Source organism: Ursus maritimus, unplaced genomic scaffold (genome assembly GCF_017311325.1).
Source record: "Ursus maritimus isolate PB19 unplaced genomic scaffold, ASM1731132v1 scaffold_13, whole genome shotgun sequence".
Lineage (NCBI taxonomy): Eukaryota > Metazoa > Chordata > Mammalia > Carnivora > Ursidae > Ursus > Ursus maritimus.
The window spans coordinates 25,955,429-25,982,190 of NW_024423675.1; the positions used below are offsets into that span (position 1 = coordinate 25,955,429).

Sequence of the window (26,762 nt, forward strand, 5' to 3'; positions counted from 1 at the left end):
TTCTCCAGCAGGGGGTGCAAATGTCTAAAAAGAAAATACAGGAAAAATATTTTCTTGGTTTCATTAGCAGAATGAAAAAAAAAATTAAAGATAATTAAGAAAGTTCCACCTGTCCCTAGGCACTCTAAATAATACAAAATTTAAAAACTGAGATGAAGTTTTTAAAATTCATCTTTTCGAGCAGTTGATGTGTAGAGACTTTATACTGTTTATGAAGATTGAATATACTTAGGGCTTACGATCTGTGAAAAGTCACCAGTTTTGTGTCAGAATTACTCTTCTGTTTTGCATATGTTGTCTTTGAAAATCGTAACAATCATGTTAATAATAGAACCTGGATAACGGTTTACTTTTGAGCCAGAATTAGTCATGTGTTTCTGAGTTTCCATTGAGCATTTTATTATGTAGAAGTTATTATTTACATGAGTTTTTCATCCATAGTGACTTCAAGCAAATGTATTAGTCTTCCGATATTTCCGATTATTACCTGTGTTAATATTTGGGAAATTTTTTTTTTTTTTTTAGCAGAACAATGGTCAAAAAACATTTGATTTTTGGAAGGACATAGTTGCTGGTATACAACACAATTATAAAATGTCGGCTTTTAAGGGTGAGTAACGTGAAGAGAGACCTTCTAATCGATGTTTGTTAAGTGCCGTACGGCTTGTGAATTACTTTGAAGTTACCTATTTAGTTATGTTCCTCAATTAGGACTTGATTTTATCAAATATTTTGCTATGAAGTTGATACTGCTTATATTTTAAGAGGTTCTTTTATTCGTGTCTGCTTCTTGGCCACAGTTGCCAGTTTTCTGAGCTCTGCTGTCTTGTGCGGGCCTGCCAGAAGGGGCATTCTGTGGGTTTCCCAGAATGGAGGTTCCAGCTGTTTCCTGGCTTGGCAGTGAGGATCACTCACTAGAACCATGGGTGTAGTAGCTATAGCCACTAGGGAAAGGGGGAATTCCATAAAAACAGGACTGGTTGACTCAGAATGGGGCAGAGCCATGGCCAGGTTGCACGTCGGGTCTCACAGCTGCATCTCAGGTTTGCTTGCTAAGGTTCCGCGGGGGGTACTTCTAAGGAATTCAGGGATGCTTTATCATAGGTTACCTCGGGGACTCAAACCAGACTGTGCTGAGTCAACCAGTGGACTGGTAGGTGATCAAGAGCAGTGTTTCTCAGCTTAGAAAAGGGTTGCCTTTTGATTGACATAAAATTACCTGCCTTCCTTTTAACGTAGTTTAAGTCATCAAAATAATCCTAAATATTGTGACTAAAAAACATATCAAGGCAATAAATAGTAACTGCAGAATATTTTTTTCAAATTACATATTTCTCTGCCACCTGCTTCTTTCCTTCCCTGAAGAAATCAGTGATTTGGGGAGATTGTCTCACTTTTCTGTGCCTGGTCACCAGCCCTCAACCCTGGCTGGTAGGTCCCACGTGGTCCTGTGGGTGCCCTTTTGTAGTCTACACGGAGTGCTGGGGGGGGGGGTGCGAATGCCCTTCGCCAGTAGAGGGGAGTATCCATGACAACTGTAAGGGCCACCCACCACTTCATTGTTTTACTTCTATAAACTTCGTAAAGTGAAAAGCCTTGAAAGAATGGTTGAGAATAGAAAATTGCTGCTTTCAGGGGCGCCTGGGTGGCACAGCGGTTAAGCTTCTGCCTTCGGCTCAGGGCGTGATCCCGGAGTTATGGGATCGAGCCCCACATCAGGCTCTTCCACTATGAGCCTGCTTCTTCCTCTCCCACTCCCCCTGCTTGTGCTCCCTCTCTCGCTGGCTGTTTCTATCTCTGTCGAATAAATAATAAAAATAAAATCTTAAAAAAAAAAAAAAAGAAAATTGCTGCTTTCAAATAAATTCAGCATAAAAATCGGTTGATGTTATTTTATTGCATTGTAGATAAGGAGTAGGTAAAACATGTCATGCTTTAATAAGTGAGGCACAGCTTAAAAGTTTTAAGTAGCAATATAAAAATACAGTACAGAGCATAAATAAATAACATCTTTTCATTTCTAGCCAGATTTTGAAACCCTTGACATTAGCTCTAATATCACTAGAGTGGGAGGCTCAAGGTCCGTATGGCAATGGTCTGTAAACCCACAAAATCATAATCTGTAAGACTCAATATGGAATTAAATCAAATTAATCACACTTGTATTAAATAAATAAACTAGGTTAGACACCCATTTCCAAGTTGTGAAGGGTATATAGAAAGCTTTTCTGCAGTCACAGAAAAGTCTGAAAAGGTTCATGGCTAAAGCACCTTGCATTTCAGAGTAATTTTAACATCATCTTTCTTTCTTTATTAGAGCTGTAAGACATCTATGTGCACCTGTACATTTGAATAGATCTTGATGAAGGGGCCATGTAAGCCTTTGAGTCATGCACCATCAGAAAGATCTTAGGGTTTACAGTGCCTTTTAAATTTGAATATTCAAGTATTTGAGTTCTATAAAGACAGGATACCCTCTGAATGTTTCCTAGAATTTCTGTTAATCGGTAGAAACCGACTTTTTTTTTTTTAATGCTGAATTTCTGAAATGGAATTTAACATAATTTAGTGTCACTTTTCCGGGTTTCTTTGTGATCATTTTATATTTTTAGCTTAGTAGGACTTTCAGGGTAAATTTTTAAATACTGAAGGAGTTCACAGAAAACTTTAAAGAGCCTTAGGACTGCCGACTAGAAATTCAAGAGGGTCTTCACCTGTTGTTTACTATTGCTGCTCACTTTCTCAGGGGGGAGAATTGGTTGGTCTGAAAGCTCAAATTTGTATTTGGAAAATGAAAATTCGTCACATCTTGTGGGCCTACCTCCATATGCATTTTGTGGGGCGCAGTGGAGCTGGGGAATGGCTTTTCTAGCAGATTTACGTTGGCTCAGTGGGAATGTGCTCACATTGGTGCCACCAAGAACCCTGAGAAGGAGGAGTGGACATACTCAGAGGAGTACAGCCCACTTGATCCAGCGCTGGGTAGCTGGAGCCACACCTGGTCGTTCTCCGCGAGATCGAGCACAGCGCTGCCCGAAGCCTGATCCAGGTAGCCTTTGGTGTATTCGTCATATGTGTACATTACAGGGGTGCCGTTCTTATACAGGCCCACCCAAACATGGGTCCCTTTCACATGCACATGGTAGGAGAAATAGTATGTCCCTGGTGTCCTACAGGTAAAGATTCCAGTTCTTGGGTCATAATGCTGTTGCCTGTTATACAAAATCTTATCAAATGGGATGGGAATACCTACAGCTGGGTAAGCTTTGGAGAGAATGACGGTGAAAGCAGACATAGGCATTCCTGTGACTCCCTGGTTGGCGCTAACAAAAGGCCTTTGGCCTGCCTTTATAAAGCCCTCAGATGGGGCTGCTTGGCCTGGAGGGCCTGGGGGGCCTGGAGGACCTGGGAGGCCAGGCTCTCCAATGTGGCCTCTCGGACCTGGAGGCCCTGGTGGCCCAGTGGGACCATTGAGCCCCTTAGTTGCTACACCTGCTGGGCCAGGAGGACCTGGAGTTCCTGGATCCCCTTTAGATCCAGGGAATCCTGGAATGCCCGGTGGCCCAATGGGGCCTCTGGTTCCTGGTATTCCAGGGGCACCTCTTGGACCAGTCTCACCATTGTGTCCAGGCATTCCCTTAGCTCCTGCTGGGCCTACAAGGCCTGGGAGACCAGGAGGTCCTCGAACTCCAGCGTCCCCTTTTGGGCCTGGTAACCCTGGGTTTCCCTTAGGACCGTTGCTGCCTGGTTCTCCTGGGTACCCTGGTTTTCCATCTAACCCAGAGGAACCCCTTTCTCCCTTAGCCCCAGGGTGTCCCGCAGGCCCCACTGGCCCCATCTCACCTTTAGGGCCTGGAATCCCTTGGTTGCCTGGCATGCCTTTTGGTCCTTGGGGTCCCATATTTCCAGGGGGTCCAGTCAGACCTGGTTCCCCAGGATGACCTGCTGGGCCTTGTTCCCCTTTAGCACCTGGACTTCCTGGAAGGCCAATAGGTCCTCTTTGTCCCTTCAGGCCTGGCAGCCCCGGTTTCCCAAAGCCAGGAGCCCCTGGAGGCCCAGCTACTCCTGGAGCCCCAGGGTGACCTTTTGTCCCAGGAATCCCTGGCTGGCCTGGGGCCCCAGTGGCTCCTGGCTTTCCAATGCCTTCTGGCCCTCGTTCCCCAGGAGGACCTTGGGGGCCTGGCGGGCCAGCTGGTCCCCTCTCTCCTGGAAAGCCCCGATCGCCTTTGATGCCTGGCTGTCCTGGAAACCCATTTTCACCTCTTTTTCCCACTCCAGGAGGGCCAGGTGGTCCCATGGGACCCTGAGGGCCTGGAAGGCCCTTCTCACCCGGGCGTCCAGGAGCTCCATACCCTGCTTCCCCTTTCTGTCCAGGCGCACCAGGGACTCCTGGTGCGCCCTTTTCTCCAGGAAGGCCCCTGGGTCCTGGGGCTCCTGCAGGTCCTTGTTGTCCGGGTTTTCCTGGAACAGTAATTCCAGCTGGGCCGGGGAGTCCAGGTGGCCCTGGTGGGCCCCGTGGTCCTGGTAAACCAGCTGGGCCAGTATCTCCTTTTGGTCCAGATGGTCCTTTCTCCCCTGGTTTTCCTGGGAGTCCTGGCAAACCTGGCTTCCCAGTGGCCGATGGTCCCGGTGGTCCAGGCAACCCTGGCTCTCCTTGGGGTCCGGGACTTCCCTGGCCTGGTTTTCCTGGTGGTCCAGATGGACCTGGGTGCCCTCGAGGTCCAGCGGGGCCTGGTGGACCGGGAATACCTTGCTCTCCTCTTACTGATACACCTAAAAGACATGCCCGACACACACACCCAGAGAGAGAGATGATTAGTAATGACCTTGCACTGTCAGTCAGTCCATTTGGGCAGACTAGTCTTAAATGGTTTCAGATAATACATTTTATATTGTGTTTAAAAACACTGCCAGAGAGGATGGTTTCCTCCTCCACGGTAAACCGTGACTACCATAATACTTTTATTACATCCTAATTATCCATGAAAACACACTGGGGTTGAAGAATTCATCTAGAATAAGAGTACAGTGGAGGTATTTACCCCATTTATTTTGAGAAAATCATCTACCTCGAGAGGAAAGGGACAAGATGATATTTAATAGGACAGGAAGAAAAAGACAAATGCAGAATAAATGGGAAAATATTTAAGAACTGTAACAGTTTACTCTCTCAAAAGCTATCCTATCAGACATCAGTGAGAAAATCTGCCATGCGCTGCTGAACACAGTTTAGATGTATGTTGATTTTTTTTTTCACCCTCAGTACATACCATGAACTCCTACATCCTCCTTTCATTGACTTAACATTGAAACAAAGAATTAGAGAATCAGAGCCAGGGGGCAGAGTATATAAAAGAGTACTAAAATGCTTATCTAAAGTTTTCTTTGATTAATGCACATAGTTATTGTTGATTTCATAGAGCGGTGGGTCCATTTGAACCAAATATTTCTACTGGTATAGTGAATTCAGTTCAGAAATCGCTAATTTACTGCCTCTGATGTGAAAACGGCTCTTGGGCCACAAGTGTGGGGAAGCAGAGGACGCATCTTTTAAGAGCTTCGGTCATGAAGGGAGTAAAACAAGTGTCCCTGTGATAGGAGGTGCCCAGTGTTTTGGTTTTATTCATTCGAAGTTGGGATTTAGCAGAGCATTCTGGTATTAGCATATATAATTGGGAACTATTACCATGTCAAAGAATCTTTAGACAGCAATCGTCATAAGCATCTATTATAAAATTCTCTTTTCTTTCTCAGAGAAATTCTTTAATAGCTAGCAAAAATGGTAATAATTACATATCATTTAAATGTCTATTTGCAGAATTTATATTAAAATCATTTCGTGTTTAATAAATCTTTAGGAAGATGGCTGGAATGCCTGTGTATACTGTTTAGATTCTTTTACTGTTGGAAAATGGTTCGTAGTTATGATAGATTTAACAAATGGCATAGATACTGAATGGTTTTTGGTTAAAACCCTGAGAATAACTTATGGCTATGACTTTTGAGCCACATCTTTTTTGTACAAAAGTGATTAATTAATAAACTTTATCTAAATCTTTAGTGGCTTTAGGAATCAGAATGAAGACTAAATTAGAATTAATATTAAGTGAATTGTAAATCACCTTTGAAAACATATGCTTATGGGTATAGTTCACATTAACTGTTAATTGTTGGTACATTATTATATTTTTAAAAAGTCTTTCATATTAACTGGGATAAGTAGTTAGCCAATAGTAGTTACTACTGTTATTCTCTTGGGTAGAGATATTCCTGATATTTGAAATATATTTGGTGACAAATGAAATATAAAGTACATATTAGAATCATTAAAATAGATATGCTAAAATAGGAAAATTATTTTAGACCTGGATATTTATATTTTGTACTAATTAGAGTTATATTTCATTTTGCAAATATTTAAATGTATGGAGCTTTAGTCACCCATGGATTTTCTGAAAATGACATCAATAAGAAGACTATGAGAAAAATTAATTTATGCAAAAGATCTCTAGATATTCATACATATCATTGATAGATTGACCTTTTAGTGTACATATGTTACTTATCTGTAAGTATCAATGGGTGTAATACATTACAAATACAATAGATGAATAAATAGAAAATAAAATAGCACTTTTTTTTTCAAATGCAAACTATGTTAGATTGGGGTTTGCTTCAGAATCTTATTCTGAATCTCTATCTGAACCTCTGATCATATCCATACTAAAAATGATTATCTTAGTCTGGTTGGAAGTCTGTTTAACTGTTAAAATAGGGAGGAAAAACACTCTTATTGAAAATGACTACATAGTGGGGTGCCTGCGTGACTTACGGTTGGTTAAGCGCCCGACTCTTGGTTCCAGCTCAGGTCGTGATCTCAGGGTCGTGAGATCAAGCCCTGTATGGAGCTCTGCGCTTAGGTTCAGAGTCCACTTGGGATTCCCCCTCCGCCACACCCCCCCCCACTCTCTCTTTCTCTCTCTAAAATCAGTAAATGAAATCTTTTTTAAAAAGAAAAGAAAATGATTCCATAGAGCACCATTTGAGACTGGAAGTCCAAGGACAGGGTGATCTCAGTCACTTGGAAGGTTGCCCTCATTGGTCCTCCACAGCTTGATGCAAGAAAAAATGTGAGTTCTGTTGTGTCTTTGGGGAATAGCCCCTCTTTTTCCTTGCCAATTGAAAAAAATTAAGGATTAGGGTGATACCATCCTCAAGGAAAAATGATTACCCAGCAGAAAAGTTTCTGCAATGCCCAGAAATGGAAATAGTGGTTGATTATGTCAGAATATGGCACCCATGGGGCCACCAGCTCTGCATTCTTTGCAGCATAATTTGGTGTGTTTTGACTGAGCCCTCTTTGAGCCTGTGTTGAACAGATGGGCCCAGGAATTACATTGACACTCTTTGTATTTCCGTTATCACCCTAATGGTATACATGTATACATTGTGGGCTTTTGTCTTTCTTTTAGCGCATTAGTGCTGCCAGTGAATGATAATGTACTTGAGTTTCCACCTTGTATTATCAAGTAGAGACTGCCGTGGATTTGCAGTTAAAATGCAGCTTCTAAGCTTTTCATGTGTTAGTAAGATATATGTTTTCATTTCTTCTGCAGAAATAGCCAAGATGATGCAGTACAGTAAGGTGGGAAGATAGAAATACTTCTAACCTTCTACAAGTGGTGCATTTGATTTTTAACTCGAGGCTGGTTCATATGACCTTGGTAAACTATAAAAAGTCTGAATTCAAGGGGAGTAGCAGGTTTCCTTATCTTTTATTCTTTCTTTCATAACTTTTCCTGTATTTTATTTGTATTTTGAGACATTCAAGACTTTTTGTTATGTACCTGTGCACTTATCTTTAAACATTAAGCTGCCTTTCATGAAATGTTTTAAATTTCATCTTTCTTTTTAAGAAGACAATCCTGTAAGTTTAATTTGCTGAAAATGGTTGTCTCCAAAAGCATTATTTGTAAAGTTAGGCAAGTATCCTTAGCATTCTTTGCAAGGTAAAATATATAACTATCATGAAAAAATACTACGGAAAGGAAATTTGCATCCTACAATCTGTTCAGATTATGCAGTTTAATTCAGTAGATGTTTTGCAAGTACTATGTGCCGGATGTCTTTCAAATGCAGTTAGTGAATGTGAAACCTACTAATTGCCCTTCTTTGAGGATCTGTTAGTAGTGTGCATACATTTTCTCAATTCTCTTCACAATATCTGGAAAAGCTCAACAGCTGGGGAAGAGATTCAGGAACAAAGCTAAAATGTATCTAAGGCTACCCCCCAGTACTACCACAGTGTGAGGAGGAGAAGTACCAGTAATACAGCTAACACTTGAGTACTTTACAGCTGGTAACACTTAAACTTCATTAACAGCCCTTTGAGATAGCTGCTGCTGCTTTTGAATGAGAACAGGAAGGCACAGAGAGGATAAGTAACTTACTTGAGGCCCCCCAGTTAGCACATGGCAGTTAAGTCTGTGTACTTGACTACTAACCCATACAAAAATGTATACATAGTTACAGAAATTGCTGCCTCGTTTGCCTATTAAATTTCATGGAAAAGCGTTAGATTTTATTTGATAATTAAGACTCAATTTTATATATATTGGTGGACTGTCTGAATTGGTTGTACAAGTAAATGATGGTTAGTCTAAACTTGCTACTCTCTTTGTATAATTGGTACTTATTTCTCGTTAAGACATTTCAAACTTGATTAATCTGTTTGGAATTAATATTTCTACATTATGGTTAATTATCTGTGCAGAAGGATCATTTGAGGGAAAGACTTTCCACACATAAAAGTTCTTAATATTCTTCAGGTCCATCTTTCTACTCTACTCACTATGTAAAGGATGTTAATGTTCTGGAATAGACTTGTTTCTTTCCATAAATCATTTTGTTTTAATATTTTGGACAAATCCAGGAGTTTGATGATAATTTAACACCAAACAAAGTTAAAAGCATTTTGTTAAAGAGATCATTAAGATTGTAGAAAGTAACAACCAGTTAGTTAATACAGCAGGATATATAAAATTTACCTTTACTCTTTATGGCATAGGGAATGAAGAACTCTGTCTTGGTGTTGGATGGTGGGCCTTTGATGCCTGTAGGTGTTTGGTATTGCTCCACATAAAATCCTCCATGTACCAGGTGCAAGGAAATTAGCAGCAAAAGGGCTGCTCGTGACAGCATGTTCTCAGATGGCTTCTGAAAAACAGAAAAGCATAATTTCTTGGTATAGACCTGTTTTATTTGTCTGATGTTGGACACACGAATTCTCTGTTTTGTTAACTACCTTTTTTACCTTATCCTATTTGTTTTTAATATATTCCATAAGCCAGAATTAGACATGTTCAGTTATATGAATATGTGACTTAGTTGTTAGTGGAAACCACATTCAAACAATCAAGTAAAACTGAAGTGATTTTACTTTACAGAAACCGAATTGGATGCCTGTATTAATAATTCAAGATCTTTAACATAGTTTGAAATATCTGGTAGTTTCAAAATAAACTAAATAGGACATACTTTTACAAGTATGGTTTTATTAGGGTATCTTTTTATAGAGACTACTACAGATTAAAGTTTCTGAGTACACGTTAGTGGAAAGTCACTTTTTTTTAAATGACAAAAAACAGTTAATTTTTCAAGGCTCATTTCCAAACAAGCTAACATGGAAGTCCACCAGAGCATCAAGTCATAGACTTACCTGGGTGCCAGGAGTTCCTGGAGGTAGTTTCTTGGCAGCTTTCTGAGCTCTCCTGTGTCCAGGTGAGCAGTGCAGAGGGTACCCTCTCCAGAGCTGTCCTGCAGTATTTATACTATTTCTCCCTTACTTTGTGAGGTTACCCTGTGTTTAAGCTCCTCCCCTGAGAGGTGGAGGGTACTAATTATAGTGGAAAGTTCTATTGGGCAGGCATACAAGATCAGGTTGGGCTCTCTTTCCTTGTTTTCTTATTGAAAAATAAACTCTTTGTCTTAATATATATTAATAGTTTTAACCATGCACCATCTTTTTCTGAGTTTTTATTTTAGAAGTTATTACTCAAATGTTTAGGTTGGTTCATGATGGAATAATACGCCCTTTGTATTTTTGAAAGCACATTCTTGTGTTATTTGGTTGAAAATATTTGGTAGTAGGAGAGGAAGTCCTTTTTTGGGGGGGTGTGTATGGATTTGAACCATCTCTAAATTCTTCAGTTATGACATAAGGCCGTCAATGTGTCCATTAAGGAACATTATGTTCCTAAATTTTTATGCAGATAGCTTACCCCAATTCTTACTTACTTTTGAGCTTGAGAAAAACAATTAAAATGTAGGCATGTTGTTTTATATCTTAGGGTTTTAGTGTGTAAGTCCTCAGAAGTTAATAAGAGAGATTTTAAATATGTTAATATCTACTTTGATTTTTACTTATTAAATATTTTAGTTTTCAGACAGAGGCAAGACGTCCATGAATTTGATAGTAGAGTTAGCAATACAATCACCCTGAAGGATTTGGATTCTTTATTTACAACACTACAATAAGTTCAGTAAATAGCTTCAGGTTTTATTGCTTAATTTTGGATCTTACTTTAGAGTTGCGTTAGAAATGGCAAAAGCCTTAACTGATAATGTCATATCGCGTCTAATTAAATGAGATTGTTGTGTTCATTTCAGAAGAAAACAGTTCCTCAAACTTTGCTTTCAGCTTTTTAAAAATAGCAGTGCCTTACCTTAAAATTTCCTTCAGGAATCTTGATTCAGCCTAATTAGAAACATTTTCCCCCCAAAGATAAAAAGTAAACATTATCTTTGTCATTTTCAATGCTTAGAATTCTCTTTAACAAGGTTAGGAGACTTTTAAAGTCAGTTTTCAGGATCCTAAAAAATCTATTAAAAACAGGAAGTTGAGAGACCAAATTTTGTATCTAATTTCATTGTTTTGGAGCTAAATGAAATCAACTGTACAGGTAAAGTAGGTGAGAAGGAAAATTCCGTAACAGGCATAGATACAATGTTTTTAAAACCTCTGCAGAATTAAAGTAGAATGGTTACAGGACTGATCGATGAAATAATTTAGTGTTTGACCAGTAGATGAAATAAAGGTTTGTTCTTTCTCTTGTCCCCTTCTCCTTCCCTGCATATACTTTTCTGTATTTTTTTAGACTAAGCCTTTGTAGAAATGTAAATGGATAGTTTATCTCACTGACTGCCTTTCTCCTAACTCTCCCTTTTAAACCTTTCATTGGTTGCCATGTTTAAAAATCTGCAGCGTCCTGTTTCTATATAATATTCGTAGATACATGTGAAACATGACTTTTACATCAGTTCAGATTAACAGGAGAATTCAAAAATTTATATTCTAATCATTCTTTCATCATTTGGAGAATGTCTGTGGAGCGGCTTTTGTGATTATAATATGTGCTCTGCTGTGTCTGTAAGATACCGCAAAAGCTTAGTTAAGAGAAGTGGCTGCCTTTCATCTACTTCGGTTCATTTGGGTAAGATTTTGAAAAAGTAGGTGAGGTCACATGGATGCTCTTGGAGGCTAGGCTGTAGAATTTGGTTTTTTCGTTTTGTTTTGTTTTGAATTTGTTTTAAAAGGAATTATTACAAGTACGTATTCTGGTATTTTGTATGTCTATATGGATACACACATACACACACAGCCATTTATAACTGAGACTGTTACTCTGTTAGATACCATTTGTGTGGAAGTACAGAAGATTAATTCTCAGCTCTTCACGCTGTGCACCTGTGTAGACCGTTTGTTCATCTGTGGCTACTCCAGCTATTTTCAGAGCCTCTCACCTCAAACTCTCTAGGTGTCTGTTAGACAATGAAAAGGTTGGTCTAAGTTTCTAAGCTCTCCCAGCTTTAAAATTAGAGTATTCTTGTGTTTGAGGTATTTTGCTGTTCCCCATGGTGAGACAGTGGGCTTGGCTCCGTTTAGTACTTATTAGAGACAAAGTCCATACCAGCTGGTCATATGCCTTCTTTTGGGCATACGTAAATACATGTGGGTATTTGTCAATCTATATTCCCCTTTAACTTGGGAAAATGTGGTGTCTTTATTGGATAAGGCTTGGACATTCAACCCGTTTTGCAAACAGTGTACTTACTTCAGCACAGGGAATCTGACTGCCGTTTGCTTTGTTAAGTCACATAAGAAGCACTGTCTTGTCCAAAACAGATTGTAGAATCAGAGTATTTGCTAGCCACACCCCACCCAATTGTGTATTTAAAACTATTTTTATTCTGGGAGTTTACTTGTAGCTGTTTGAAGTGAGTAATCTGTGGCTTTATGATGAACACCCATTCCATTTAAAACAGAAAGCCATGCTCTCTAAACTCAGTAACCTAAGTGCATTTTTATAATATCAAATATGAATGTTTTTTGCACATCTAGCATTTAGCCACTCTAAGCCTGTCTTTTCATTTTCACTACCCAGGGTCAGTCAGTCATTCACTGAATATTTTTTGAGTACCTCTTAATGTGTCCGGCATGGAGATAAAAAGTGGGTGAATAATGTGCAGCCCGCACCCTTGCTGGGTTTGAACAGTGGTCCGCAATCATTTTTCCCCAGTCCTGCAGTCCTGAGTGACATGACACGGTTCCTTTAGTCTTGAAGGGTCGGTGATGTAGTGGTAGTTCTGAGACTATATTGTGAAAAAGCTCTTGAGGTAATCATAATGGACTCCTAAGTTGGAATGTCTTGGTCTGATTTCATTGTTCTATTACCAGCTTGTTAATATTGGCTACATAGTTTTTTTGTCATTTTTGTGTGTATACTTTTTAACTTTATTGTGGAAGATTTTAGTCTTATATAGAAGTAGAGATTAGTTACAGTCAGTGCCTAGGTATCCCTCGCCCAATTTAAACTAATCTCAACTCCCTACCACTCAATTCTTCCATTCACCATGCCTCAAAATTGTGGACAAATAGGGGAGTCTGGCGGGCTCAGTCGGTTGAGTGTCTGCCTTCAGCTCAGGTCTGATCCCGGGGTCCTGGGATCGAGCCCCATGTCAGACTCCCTGCTCAGCGGGCAGTCTGCTTCTCCTTCTCCCTCTGCCCCTCCCTCCCTGCCCCGCTCATGCTCTCTCTTGCTCTCTCTCTAATTAATAAATAAAATCTTTAAAAAAAATTGTGGACAAATATATATTGTTCCAATTCACCAATGAATATATCAGTATACTTCTCCAGAAAATGAGTCATTTTTCTCTTAAACAAAATCTTTATCATACCTAAAAAATTAACTCTTTCTTAATATTATCAAATCCTCTAGTCCACATTCAAATTTTCCCAGTTATCTTAATGTCTATGTACACATGCATATATGCTTACGTAAGTGCATGCATATTTACATGTAAACATGTAGAGATAAACCCACATATGTATAGTGTGTGCATATGTGTATATATATACACATATATATCCATATGTTTTTATTGATTTACTGTTTATTCAAATTAGGTCCATGAATTGTCCGAATTTACATGTTCTGTTAATGTTGTTTTCTCTCCATGTTTCTTTATTTCCTTTGCAGTTTATTTGTTGTAAAACTGGGTCATCTGTTCTGTATAATTTCCCACAATTCGGATTTTGTTGTCACTTAAATTACTTTTCTGTACCTTATATTTCCTGTAGATTGGTAGTTAGTTCTAGAGGTTTGATATCCTTCAGGTTTGAGATACACACACAAATACTTTTTCAGCAAGTGCACTTTATAGACCACGGAATGTGGTATGTTTCAATCAGGAGGCCCTTCATTGCTGGTTGTCTCTTGTTTTGTGGTGTTGACAGCCATTGATTATAATCTAGATTCATTATTTCATTGGAGGTTACAAGATGGTGGTATTTGAATTCTATGATTCTTCCTCTGTTTATTAGCTAGAATACTTCCATAAAGAAAAACACTCCTTCATTAACTACGTGTTTACCTCAAAGTGCATGGAAAAAAGCAGGAGAAATGCCTTTATCACTGTGCAACCTGATAAACTTATTTTCCTAGTATCTTCCAGAGGTGAGCCCGTGAGGTGTTTGAGAATCATTCTAAACTCATGGATTTAAACATATTTTATGTGTTTTAAATCCATGGCAGTTATTATTATTGCTCAGATTTTTTCCCTATCTTTGGTCAGCAATGTGTACTGACCAATATACTATACTAAAATTCCCAATTCTCATGACAGTAACAGAGTTACTCATTTGCTTTGTTCCATAACACTCACAATTTCTCAGTAACAATACCAACATTCACACCACAAAATTGAAAATAGTTTAAAATTATTTTTGCAGTTCTTTTAGTATTTCTACCAGAGCTATATAGTCAAATTACCGTGCTTTCGAGTCAAAACAGCTCATAATGCTACCCACTCAATTCACTGTTAGGTTTATTTGTTTCATTTTGCTTTCAATTTTAGAAACATTCTTTTTTAAATTTAATTTTGTTTTATACTTTCCTAAAATATTCATGTCTCCAATGGTATGCTGGTAAGTGTTTGACAACTGGCTTGGGGGTTCGGGAGCTATGTTTGCTGATATCCATGATGTAATTCCTTCCACCATGGCCAATTTCAGGCCACCACGGTAAAGACAGGTGACTCCCAAAATACCTGAACATTTATCAAGAGCCAGTACAAGCCAGCTTCAGCTTATATTGCATGTTTCTCAAGTCAAATTTATAAAACCAGGAATATTCAGAGAAGCCCGGCTTCTATTACTGACCTGTCCACCCTGTTTCACCCTTCTTCTATAACCTTTTATAAAACTCTTCTTTGGTTTATACTTTTTTTTTTTTTTTAAAGATTTTATTTATTTATTCAACAGAGATAGAGACAGCCAGCGAGAGAGGGAACACAAGCAGGGGGAGTGGGAGAGGAAGAAGCAGGCTCATAGCAGAAGAGCCTGATGTGGGACTCGATCCCAGATCGCCGGGATCACGCCCTGAGCTGAAGGCAGACGCTTAACCGCTGTGCTTACCCAGGCGCCCTTTGGTTTATACTTTTATAATTTTTTAAAACAGATACTCATTCATATCCCCTTCTGACTTAGATAAATGGCATCACAAAATACATACTGTATGCCACCTTTTTTTATGTAGTAGTTTGTTTTGCAGATCATTGCGTAGCATTATGTAAAGATGGTCCACATCTCCTTTTTCCAGCTGCATAGTACTCCACTGTGTGACTGTACCGTGGTTTCACACACGTTTCCCTGTGACGGACATATGTGTTATTTCCTCTCTCTTGCTGTTACAAATATTTCTACAGTGGATTGCTTTGTATGTGTGTATTTTTTGGCTGGATATCTTCAGGAGAGATTTTTAGAACTGGGAATCATAGGTCAAAAGGTAAATGCATATGTAATTTTGTTACGTGTCATCACACTCCCTTCTATAGGTGTTGTGTCATTTCACTTTTCCACTGGCAAAATATGAGTGTCTGTTTCCTTATAGCCTCACCAACAGGATAGGTTTAGATTTTGGTGCATTTCTAGATTTTTGCCCATTTTACAGGTGAAAACTGGAATCTTGGTCTAGTGGTGATTTTGATTCTTCTTATGAAGCACATGCTTCAGCATCTTTTCATGTAGTTAAGACCATCCTTCTAGCTCTCTTTTCCTGAAGTGCTCTCTGTCTTAGTAATATAAACCTCTTTTCTGTGATAGAGTTCACGCATATTCTTCCCAGGTTGTCATTTGTCTTTTTTGCTTATGAGTGGGTTTTGTTTTTTGTTTTTTTTACCATTTGAAATTTTCTTTTAAGATCTATACACTTTTGTTTCAGAATAGTATTTTCTTTCATAGACTCAGAGCTGTGAGGAACATGAGAGGTCATCTAGGTCAATCATCTCATTCTTCAGATGAGGAAACTGACTCCTGTGTTATGAATGTCTCCTTCCCTAATGTTTAATTGAGTTAAATTTCTGAGGTGAAGAGCTGTTGACGAGAGAGCCTGTTGAAAGAGAATGCCACCGACTAAGCTAATATGTTCATGTCCTTACCCAAGGAGGATACTGATTTTCCTGTCTCCCTAATCCTTCAGTCTTTCAGCAGTAGAAACAAGAAAGGTGCCCAGAAGCGTAGTTTAGGGCACTGGGAGACCCACAGTGTCTGCCACCACCTCACGGTACCTCATTCCTCTTGAAAAGAATGTAGAAGAACATTCGTAGGTGCTATTACAGTGCCCAGGAGCTAAAAATGATCTATTTGTGTAAATAGTCTAATGTGGCTTAGTGGTTAGATACCTGCTACAGGCTTGAAAGGAGAGATTCATGCAATAAAAACAGGTGTTTATGAAACCCCTGAAACTTCAGGCCAGGTCAAGAAAAACTGAGAGTCATTTAAGGAGTTTAAACAAGGGCTTTATATTCTATTTTCTATTACACATAAATTGCTACATTACTTAAAGAGCTCATAGTTCTGTGCCACAGGCGCTTTAATGACCTCACCATCTTTCCATAGTAACCTGCTGAGTTAAAAATATAGAGTGTCGTGGCCCCTCGACCTCCAGTCTTGGCCACCCAAGAGGCTGTCAGCTATTCAAACATGTGCCTACTCTGTTGGCAAGTTCAGCTTTCACGTGCACTGTGTCCTAAGTTAGAAGGAGAAATTAGAAGTGTAAGCGTCGAAAATTACTGTTTTAATCGGGGAAGACACTTTCTATCTGAATCTTTTTACTCCCCTGCTTTTTATCTACTTTGAACAGCTCCACAGTCACCAAGTACCTGTGGGTACAAAGCAAGGCGTTTGCGCGTGGCAGCATGCAGCCGTCAAGAACCCCACGCCCAAGGCTGTTGCTCGGACCGCTCTTTAACGGACTCGTAGTAACAGTTGAAATACATTCCAGAGTTTTCAGTTTCAGTAAAGCTGGGCCCTACTCTACGTAGCCTCTGAGCAAACAACTTTGTTACCTGCCTGACAGACCTCTGCCCCTAACTGTGAGCTGATGCTAAGGGACTCCTCTTCCTGCCATCTCTGGCCCACTGGTTACCCTGGCCAGGTCCCCTGGCCTTCTCGCACCTGGTTTCCTCATCAGTGAAAGCCCTAACATCTGCTTACTTGCTCTCAGATTTTTTTGTTTTTTAAAGATTGAACTTATTTGAGAGAGAGAGAGCACACAGGAGAGAGCGTGAGCAGGGGAGAAGGGCAGAGGCAGAGGGAGAAGCAGACTCCCCGTTGATCATGACCTGAGCCGAAGGCAGATGCTTAACCGACTGAGCCACCCAGGTGCCCTGTGGCTTTCAGATTTTAAAGGTAATCACTATTTAGAGAAAATGTAGGAAATAGAAAAGAAAATTTGTGCACCATAGAGATATAATGACTGTTATTAGTGGTTTTTCCCCCAGTGACCTTTCTGGTGCTAAAATTATATCATTTATCTTTAATCACCTGAGAGTCAAAGTAACTCTTGCCACTTCTGCTGGACAGTAAGTCAGAAATGTAGATGTGCTGCAGTCCTGTCCTGTTTTCTGTTGTTGTTATCGGTTAGGAAGCTTGGAAGGTGAGATAAGATCTATGTGAAGTGGTGGAACAGTGCCTGGGAACGCTCAGTAGATACGAATGATGATGATGTCAAAGAAGTAAATATCTCTGATGTTATACTTGGTTCCCTCTATAGCGTCAGTCTTCTCAAAGGTTTGCCAGACTATTTTTGAGCCTCTGCTGCGTGCCAGTTGCTAGGTTAGACGCTGCTAGCTGCCACTGGTGCTCTTAATCATGGGGGACACAGACAGCAAATACAGCCTCTTACGGCCTTTGCTTTGGCTTCTTTTAGAATCTAGAATTCACGGGGCTCCTGGGTGTGTCAGTGGGTTAAGCATCTGCCTTCGGCTTGGGTCGTGATCCCCGGGTGCTGGGATCGAGCCCCGTGTCGGGCTGTCTGCTCAGCGGGCAGTCTGCTTCTCCCTCTCCCTCTGCCTGCCGCTCTGCCTGCTTGTGTGTGCGCTGTTCTCTCTCTGTCAAAATGAATAAATAAAATCTTTAAAAAAATAAATAAAAATTTTAAAAAAGAATCTAGAATTCACAGGTTCTGGCGCGAAAGGAAATCCAGGTTCTCATCATCAAACAGTGTTCTCTCATCATATTTCATGCTCATTTCGGAATGTAGCTCCAGGACTCTGGGTCACTTATCATTGAAACTCCACTCTGTGCTGGTAGTGCCTGGTACAAAGCATGACCTTCGTAAATATTTGTTGAACGAAGGGACTGAGAGCTTTAGGACACCAGATTTCAATATTTATTGAGTGTGGGCATTTTGCCTCGCACTTGCGGGCACCCAGAGGTGGGGCCTTTTGCACAGTGCTGGTTTGGGTCTGGGTCTTTTCAGTCCATGTCCTACCTTAAAATAACTCTGAATTCTTGCAAGAGGTCCCAGCATGAACCACTGCTTCCCAAAACAGCTTGCACAAAAGATGGTAACTGTGGCTGCTGCTCTGTCCAGTGATTCTGTCCAATTCAGTTAGAATTTCGGAGTTAGATTTTCCAAAGACAGTGTTTCTCAGGGTAACCATGACAGGGGTATAGAGTTAAGGGAGGGGTCCAAGACAGGGGCTGAGATGGAGAGAGAGAAAAAGGAGAGGAGCCTGGACTCTGGCGAATTTAAAGGGATTTCTTTAAATGTCTCAGAGCCTGAATGTTACCCGTTTCAGAGCAACTTTCTGTATATGCTTGTGCTTCATTTTCAACATTTCCTCACTCATCCGTACCCCATCTACTTGTGGCTACATCAGTTCATTCAGCTTCTCAATGTATTAGACATATATTCTATGACAGGAAATAAAAATAGTCTCATAGCCTCCAGACAGCATTTATTGATTCTTTCCCTTCTCAAAAACTACCTGTTAGCACCTCGTCTTTTGAATGAAAATACATGACCTTTACGGGGGGAAATGTTATTATTTGGAAAGAGAGTACTAGATGACATTTTAGATAGAACAAAAGAGTTTATAAAATGAAAAATTTGAGAATCACATTCAGCATCACTAAAAACTGAATTTTAGGGCTGCAGGAGACACTAATCTCAAATTAAGTACCAGAAACTGATATTTAAATTTTGTTCATAGCAGCCTTAAACCTCCCCCTCCCCCACTTTTTTTTAGCAACTTCATGTAAGTCCTGTAGATGGCAACAAGAGAGCTATGGGTTATACCTGCTACTTACAAAAGTATATTTGGGCAGAGTTAACGTTTTCCTATTAAAATCTTATGCAATAGGTCATCTGATTATTTAATGAACAGTGGAACTTCTATTACCAAAAAGTATTTTTCATAAGTTATAGTGACCATACTTCAATTCAGCTGAAAAAAAGTTTTTTAGCTTCACATGCTGCTCTAACTTGTGGATCAACATACCCATCCCTGGTCGTGGTTTTACAAATATTCTCATTTACGAAACCAAGATATCTTTTATAAAATGGATGTGTGCAATACATACAAGTTTGGATGCAAAGCCAGATGCCTTTTAGCGTTGTGAAATCTGTCCGGAAATGTCTAGCTGAATAGCTCACATTTCTTAAGCTCACCATGTGCTAGGTACAATTCACCTTTATTTCATTTATTCCCTTGTGGCAGCCCATGGGATAGGTACTATTATTATCCCCATCTTTAGACATGAAAAATTGAGCCCAGAGAAGGTAAGCATCCTAGCCAGGATCACAGGGTGGGTGATGGTGGCGTTACGGTTTTCTGTGGATCTATCTTAAGGATTTATGAAGAATCCAGTGTCATTCTGCATATATGACCATTTAATTCAGAACTACTGTGTGGGCTGTTCTTCGTCAAAAATTTGTGTGCGAGTGCAGTTGCGCTGCACTTGCTTTCTAGATCATCATCTCAGATTGGTGGAAACTGTTTTTCATTAATTCAGCTTAATTCAGATTTTGCTAATTAAAAAAGAGACTTCAGTTAACTAAGCTCCCGGTGCTTATCCTGAAGAAATGTCAATATGCTTCATTCATAGCACATCATGGCCTTTTACAATGACTGAAAGGGAGGGTGGGTTTACCAAAAACTTCTCAATGTTTTGGGAGACATTCCACTTCTTACTAATATTTTAATCCTAACAGTGGATAAACCATAGTAAAAGTTAAGAGATTGTTCTGAACAAAGAGATCCCATTTAAGAAACCTTAATGTGGCATTCTCAACTTCAGAGAGTTTGATGGTTCTGGGAGGTAAAAAAAAGCTTTTTATGACCTGATTTATAATTTGAATTCTCTTGCTAGTATATCTTAGTGACCTTTGACCTACTTTTTCAGATGCTAGTATTTCTTTAGGATCAAAACAACTGGACTTTGAGCTTATGATTAATTCCCATGTTTAATTCACTTCTGCCCTTCAAATGGAAAATCTGGCAACAGAAACCTTAAATACATTTAAAATTTAGTATTACCCTGTTTTGAACTAGGACTAGAACACAAAGAATCTTTTTCCCTCCAAATTTAGGTAAGTTCAATATTGTGTGTAATATAGAAAGTTGTGTTCCAGTGTAAAGTTTCATTAGTATAACACCACTTCTTAACTTTGAGTTCATAGCAGTTTCATTAATTAGAATTAGTTTTTAGACATAATTTCTAAGTGGAGTTGATCAGGTGGAATTAGAATCTATATTGGATTTTGCAAAACGTGGCGCTGACTTACAAATGCTAATGAGATACATCTAGAATTTCGCTTTTGGATCCTCATATTCTTACAGAATTTTATAATTGGCACAAGTTAAAAATGACAGAGGATTGTCTTTTTTAATATTTTATTTATTTTAGAGAGAGAGAGAATGTGGGGGGGGTGGGCAAAGGGAGAGAGAGAGAGAATCTCAAGCAGACTCCTCACTGAGCGTGGAGCCTGACATGGGGCTTGATCTCATGATCCTGAGATCATGACCTGAGCCAAAACCAAGATTTAGAGGCTTAATCGACTAAGCCACCCGGGTGCCGCAGGATTTTTCTTAATTACAACTATGATGTTAAAAGAATAAGAACAGATACTTAGATCTATTTTCCATTTTGCCTCCAGTACTGCTTTTGGTTTTATTTCCCCTAAACCATAGTTTCTCACATTGGTAAATACTAGTTTATAATTGCTTTTTTAATTTTGCAACCAGTAGGATTTATGTAATTGCAGCCAAGAAAAGCTTAAAAGCTTAATTTAGGAAAAGGCATATTGATCATATATGACAGATAAAATAATGCATTACAAAAGATAGATGTGTGCTTCTAGTATATAGCACAACTATAAAAAATGCAGATACAATGAGAAAAGAATTATTATTATTTTTTAAAGATTTTATTTATTTATTTGACAGAGAGAGAGACAGCCAGCAAGAGAGGGAACACAAGCAGGGGGAGTGGGAGAGGAAGAAGCAGGCTCCCAGTGGAAGAGCCCGATGTGGGGCTCGATCCCAGAACTCCGGGATCACTCCCTGAGCTGAAGGCAGACGCTTAATGACTGAGCCACCCGGGCGCCCCGAGAAAAGAATTATTTGACAAGAAATTCTAGTAGGAGAATTTAGGAGGGAAACAAGAGTTTTGTAGCCTATGGGAAATAACTGACCTTACTTATTACCAAATGAAGGTTTTGGGGAGTGGAAACTCTCATTCTGTTAACTATAACAGTTTGTGGGTAATTAACTTAAAGGCTCAAAAGTCTGTGTTATTTGGTGCAAATGTTGGTTAAACTTGTATAGATTTTAGGTAATAAAATTATTATGTTTAGGAGCACCTGGGTGTCTCAGTCAGATAAGCATTATTGATACTTGATTTTGGCTCTTGATTTTGGCTCAGGTTATGACCTCAGGTCGTGGGATCAAGCCCTGGTGGGGCTCCTCGCTCAGTGGAGAGTCTGCTTGAGATTCTCTCCCTCTCCCTCTGCCCCTCCCCCGGCTCTTGCCCATGCACACACCCTCTCTAAAATAAATTGTAAAAAATTGAAATTCTAAAAAATAATAACAAAATAAAATCATTATGCTTAAATGATTCTATTTAAAAGCTGATTTCACAATAATATTGAAAAATATTGCATTCGAAAGCCATCTATTTTTAGATCTTATTTTACCCTTAATATTGATACAAAAATTCTTGAATATTTTAATGCCTGTTATATGCTACAATGTAGCAGTACTGGAATGCTTTTAAAATACACTCAATTCTGTTAATGCATTGTTAATAAATTTATCAGCATTTTAAAAAACGTCTCATGTGACAGTAAAGAGCACTTCCGTATTTTTCAATTTCACTGTATAGCACTTCAGGATCTAGTTTTTCAAGTGAGAAGTGTAAATGGGGACCATGTTTATGAGCTATGTGGTTCTTTAGATATTTAACTTGGAAGGGAAGAGGGAAATAAGACTTTAACTTTGTTTTGCTTAAGAGACATTATAAATACTAAGTCGTCTTCTTCACAGTAAGGGCCATGTGTATAAAAGTTATCTGTCTTCGAGAGCCTAGTAAAGCACTTGAGTCTTCTGTTGGTCATTTTTAAATATCATTCTGTGGTTATCACTGTAATTAGATCCGATTCGACTTTGTCTTCCTGTTGGGCTTGTATTTATTGACCCATCTTCTGTGTGTTAGATGCCTTACTTCTTTCGTTTGGCCCACAAGAACCTTACGTGGTAGATACTAGCCTTCTTGTTTTGGGAAGCCCAAGAGCTTGACGGAATTATTCAGGGTTCCACAAGCCAGTAGGTGACAGAGCAGAGAGTTTGCAGACCAGGTTCAAAGGCTGCATTGGCATTTTTCACAAGAGCACGCTATCAGGTATTTTTAAATACTCCTCTTTTGTTTAATTTCCTGTGATTGTTACTGAAATCAATCAACTCTTGCCCAGGTTCCACCTCTTATAAACTGTAGCTGAAACACTAACAGAGCAGTTTATTTGGCTGATACACTTTCTCAGAGTAGAAGCAACTCTGCTCTTGTGGCCACATCGGGCCTCTCTCCCTCTTCTGCCTTCCATTGTTGCTTTCCATTGTTTTCAAGAACAATGACCCCTTTTTTTCAATATTTAAAATTGAGAACACTTTGATATATACATAGTAGACATGATTTTTTTAATACAGAAGAAAGCAATAAAACTAACACAGTGAGCATACATACACCTGCTACCCAGCTAAAGAAATCTCCATTATTACTGCTTTTGAGGGCTGGTGCCCACCTCCTTGACTGTGTTCCCTGTGTTTCCCATGTAGCTACCTCTGCAGAACTGTCCGTCTGCCCTTCCCTCTGTCTTCATAGAAAGTCTGCCGTCCCACATCCCATGCCCAAAAACACACATGTACATATCTCACAATAACTTTTGTTGTCACGTTTTCAGATTGTGTTTAAAGGTATTATACTGTGTGTGTGCTTTTGCAGCTTGTTTTTTTGATACGTTATGTTTTTGAGATCTATCCATATGTTGTTTTTGAGATCTATCCATGTAGTAGTTGTTTATTTCTTTTTCACTGCTATACACATCTTCCCATTATGAGTAATCAGAATTTATTTTTGTTCATTTGATAATGGATATTTCAGCTAAGTTTTGTTTGCTGTTAAAATAAGGCTACTTTTGGGGCGCCTGGGTGGCACAGCGGTTAAGCGTCTGCCTTCGGCTCAGGGCGTGATCCCGGCGTTATGGGATCGAGCCCCACATCAGGCTCCTCCGCTATGAGCCTGCTTCTTCCTCTCCCACTCCCCCTGCTTGTGTTCCCTCTCTCGCTGGCTGTCTCTATCTCTGTCAAATAAATAAATAAAATCTTTAAAAAAAAATTAAAAAATAAAAAAATAAAAAAATAAAAATAAAAAAATAAAATAAGGCTACTTTAAACATTCTCGTACATGTCCCCTGGCTACCCACAAAAGAATTTTTCTAGTATTCTCTAGGAGTGGAATACTGAATATGTATATTTTCTGTTTTACTGGCAAATGCCAGATTGTTTGCTAAAGCCCTTTTATGCCCAACAGGGCATAAGAGTTACAGCCACCTGGGATTATCTAAATTTTAAAGTTTGCCAATCAATAGTTGTGAAACGCCATCTCATTAGATTGTTATTTGTATATTCCTGATTTCTAGTGAGGGTGAGCATAGTTTCATATATTTGTTGGTTGTGTTTACTCTTCTCTCAATGTGTGTTTATATCTTTGCTCATTTTTTATTGGGTCGTCTTTTATTGTTATTGATTTTTTAGCATTCCTTACATATTTGGATATTAATTTTCATTAGTTGTGTGTGTTGCAGATATATGGTACCTTTTGTGTTAGCTGAAGCTATCATCTAGCCAAGAAAGACTCTATTTTTAAAAATAATTCATTGAGACCAAGTTAATTATTTATATTACTCTTTTCCCAACTTTCCAGTGGGACTTCAAGCTATTGTATATTCAAGAAAAGACTTGGCATCTCTGTAAAAGACGGTGGAGAAAAATTTTGCTTTTGATGACTTTCCTTTCTCTAATAAAAGTAGATGATCGTCCCTTTTATAGAATTTGCTATTCTAAGATTACTTGTAAAGATTCTGTATAAATCACTAACAGAAGTTTATGTTCAACATTTGAAATCAAGTAAAAGTTATATTTCTTCTTGTGTAATAATAACTAGCATCACGTTTTCTGGATTGGAGTCCTAATTATTTCAGTAAGTGATTTTTCTGAGACAAACACTGTAAATGTGAGATGTTTCTAGTCTAGAAAATGTATAGGAATTACTTCTTCAGGAAAAATTTCAAGTTACTTGGATGAAAACTCAAAAAAGATTTATTACCTTTTTTTTTTTTTTTTTTTTTTTTTAGATTTTATTTATTTATTTGACAGAGATAGACAGCCAGCGAGAGAGGGAACACAAGCAGGGGGAGTGGGAGAGGAAGAAGCAGGCTCATAGCGGAGGAGCCTGATGTGGGGCTCGATCCCATAACGCCGGGATCACGCCCTGAGCTGAAGGCAGACGCTTAACCGTTGTGCCACCCAGGCGCCCCAATTACCTCTTATTTTCATTTAATAGCTGATTTGTAGCGCATGATACAAGTGGCATTCATGCTAGGATATTATTCCATTTTACTTTGACATTTGAACAACTTTTCGTGGGGGCTAAATGGATACTGTTTCTAAAATATGAAACTAATATTCACAGGTGTTCTCATTTATTTTTAGAATTTGTGGGACCAATTTTAGTTATTTAAGTTTAAAAGACAAGAATATTACAAACTCCGTTTTATTACCACCATTTTTGGTTTTTTAACCTTAAAAAACGTTACCTGGCATATTCTTAGAAGAAAGTAGGGGTTGCATTGAGTTGAAAAAAGACATTTTTTTGATACCATAAAAACCAAAAACCACGTGCAACCTAATTTGGCTACTAAAAAAGCATCTCCTTAGTTTCAAGTTTCATGTTTTATATTTATTGACATGTTTTATATATCGTCAATGCCAGTTTTATTCAAACTCATTTTTCACTCTTAAAATGTTAAATGAGCTTGTAACTTGCTTCTGATAATTTTGTTGAAATTTGTTGGAATCTGAAAATAAACATGTACAGGAACAGGAGATCCTTTGTTTATAGTGTGTGCTAAAAATCAAGCTTTGTACTCAGAGTGAAGAAATGTCTTTAGTGACCTAGGCATCTTGATAGAATGGTGGTTCAAAGAGGTTCATGGAGTGGCTTGGAGTTCAGCAGGAAGGAATCAGAAATAAAGTTATAGTGTTCTTCCACCCTTGAAAATTAGAACTTGACACTGCTTTTCTCATTTCTTCTCATTTCTTACTGCCTTCAGACGGCAAAAGATTCAAACTCCTATATTTACCAGCTTCTAAAAGAGATTTTTCTTGTTGTGAAGGCCTTTGTTTTGTAAGTCCCAGAGTCTTCATACGAGTCAGTCTGAATACATGGGAATCAAGCAAATGCCCCCCAATATCTGGATTAACTGTTCTCTGTGTATTAGGGTGGGAAAATTTGGTGAATGAAAACATAGATGTTACGATTTATATTTTATTTGGAAAAAGCTATGGTTTTGTCATACACATTTTGCTATTGCTGTGAAATTCCTGGAGACAGGATTTTATTCTTTTAAATAATTTTTAGGACTAATAACAAAATTCCTGATACTTATATTAAATTTGTCTCTGTCATGGATAATATTTGAAAGAGTTTTCACCAATATAGATAATGTCAGAAGAAATAGTCGTGTTACATTTTCCCACATTCTTATTTTCACTTTTTGGTTCAGAATGAATTAGTTCTACTACTTACAGATTTTTTTTCCCTATGAAAACTGCCAACAAGTCACAGTATCCTTGTTTAGCCATAGTTAAGGTATGGGAATGTGCCATTTTGTTATGGCTATAAATTTGGCTATAAATTTGCTGTGCTGCATATTTGGATATCTGATTACATATATTTTTTAAAGACAAGTTGATCATTTTATGGATAAGCCTAGGAAATAAATTATTTACTGAAAAAATGCATTTCATTATAATCAAGAAAGATTATTAAATGCCATTAATTACAACATGGCTGAATTTCTAATAGTGTTTGGTCATGATGTGTTTTCTGTATTAGATTTTAATCTATAACAATTAGTAAGATATTTTTTAAACTTTATAAAAATGTAGATGTGAATGGAATGTCTTAATCCTTATAACTTGAGAGAACATTAGAGATTAGGAGCCTTTTCTTTATGATTTTTCATATAATGCCAAATAAATACGGTCATTGAGCTTTTTTTTTTTTTTGTAATGAGGATATCCAGAGCTCATTTATTACTGGCCGTTTTGGACTTGGATATTTGGATTTCTAGAGCTTTCTA

The 26,762-nt window shown here is 38.6% G+C and overlaps 2 protein-coding genes across 4 annotated transcripts in view; one reads left to right on the top strand and one right to left on the bottom strand.

Moving 5' to 3' along the window:
• The window catches only part of NT5DC1 (5'-nucleotidase domain containing 1), a 142,957-nt gene that overhangs the window by 14,430 nt on the left and 101,765 nt on the right, over positions 1–26,762 (top strand). For 2 of the 3 annotated variants that reach the window (XM_040627671.1, XM_040627673.1), the window contains exon 6: positions 526–610. In XM_040627671.1, the coding sequence (XP_040483605.1) occupies positions 526–610 (85 nt within the window). The remainder of the gene's footprint in view (positions 1–525; positions 611–26,762) is intronic. The other variant, XM_040627672.1, reaches the window with a different exon arrangement.
• On the bottom strand, positions 2,380–9,201 carry COL10A1 (collagen type X alpha 1 chain). Its single transcript, XM_008691193.2, has 2 exons — positions 9,048–9,201; positions 2,380–4,773 (listed from the first exon to the last, which is right to left on the bottom strand). Exons 1-2 carry the CDS (start codon positions 9,199–9,201, stop codon positions 2,903–2,905), a joined length of 2,025 nt encoding a protein of 674 aa, XP_008689415.2. The 3' UTR covers positions 2,380–2,902.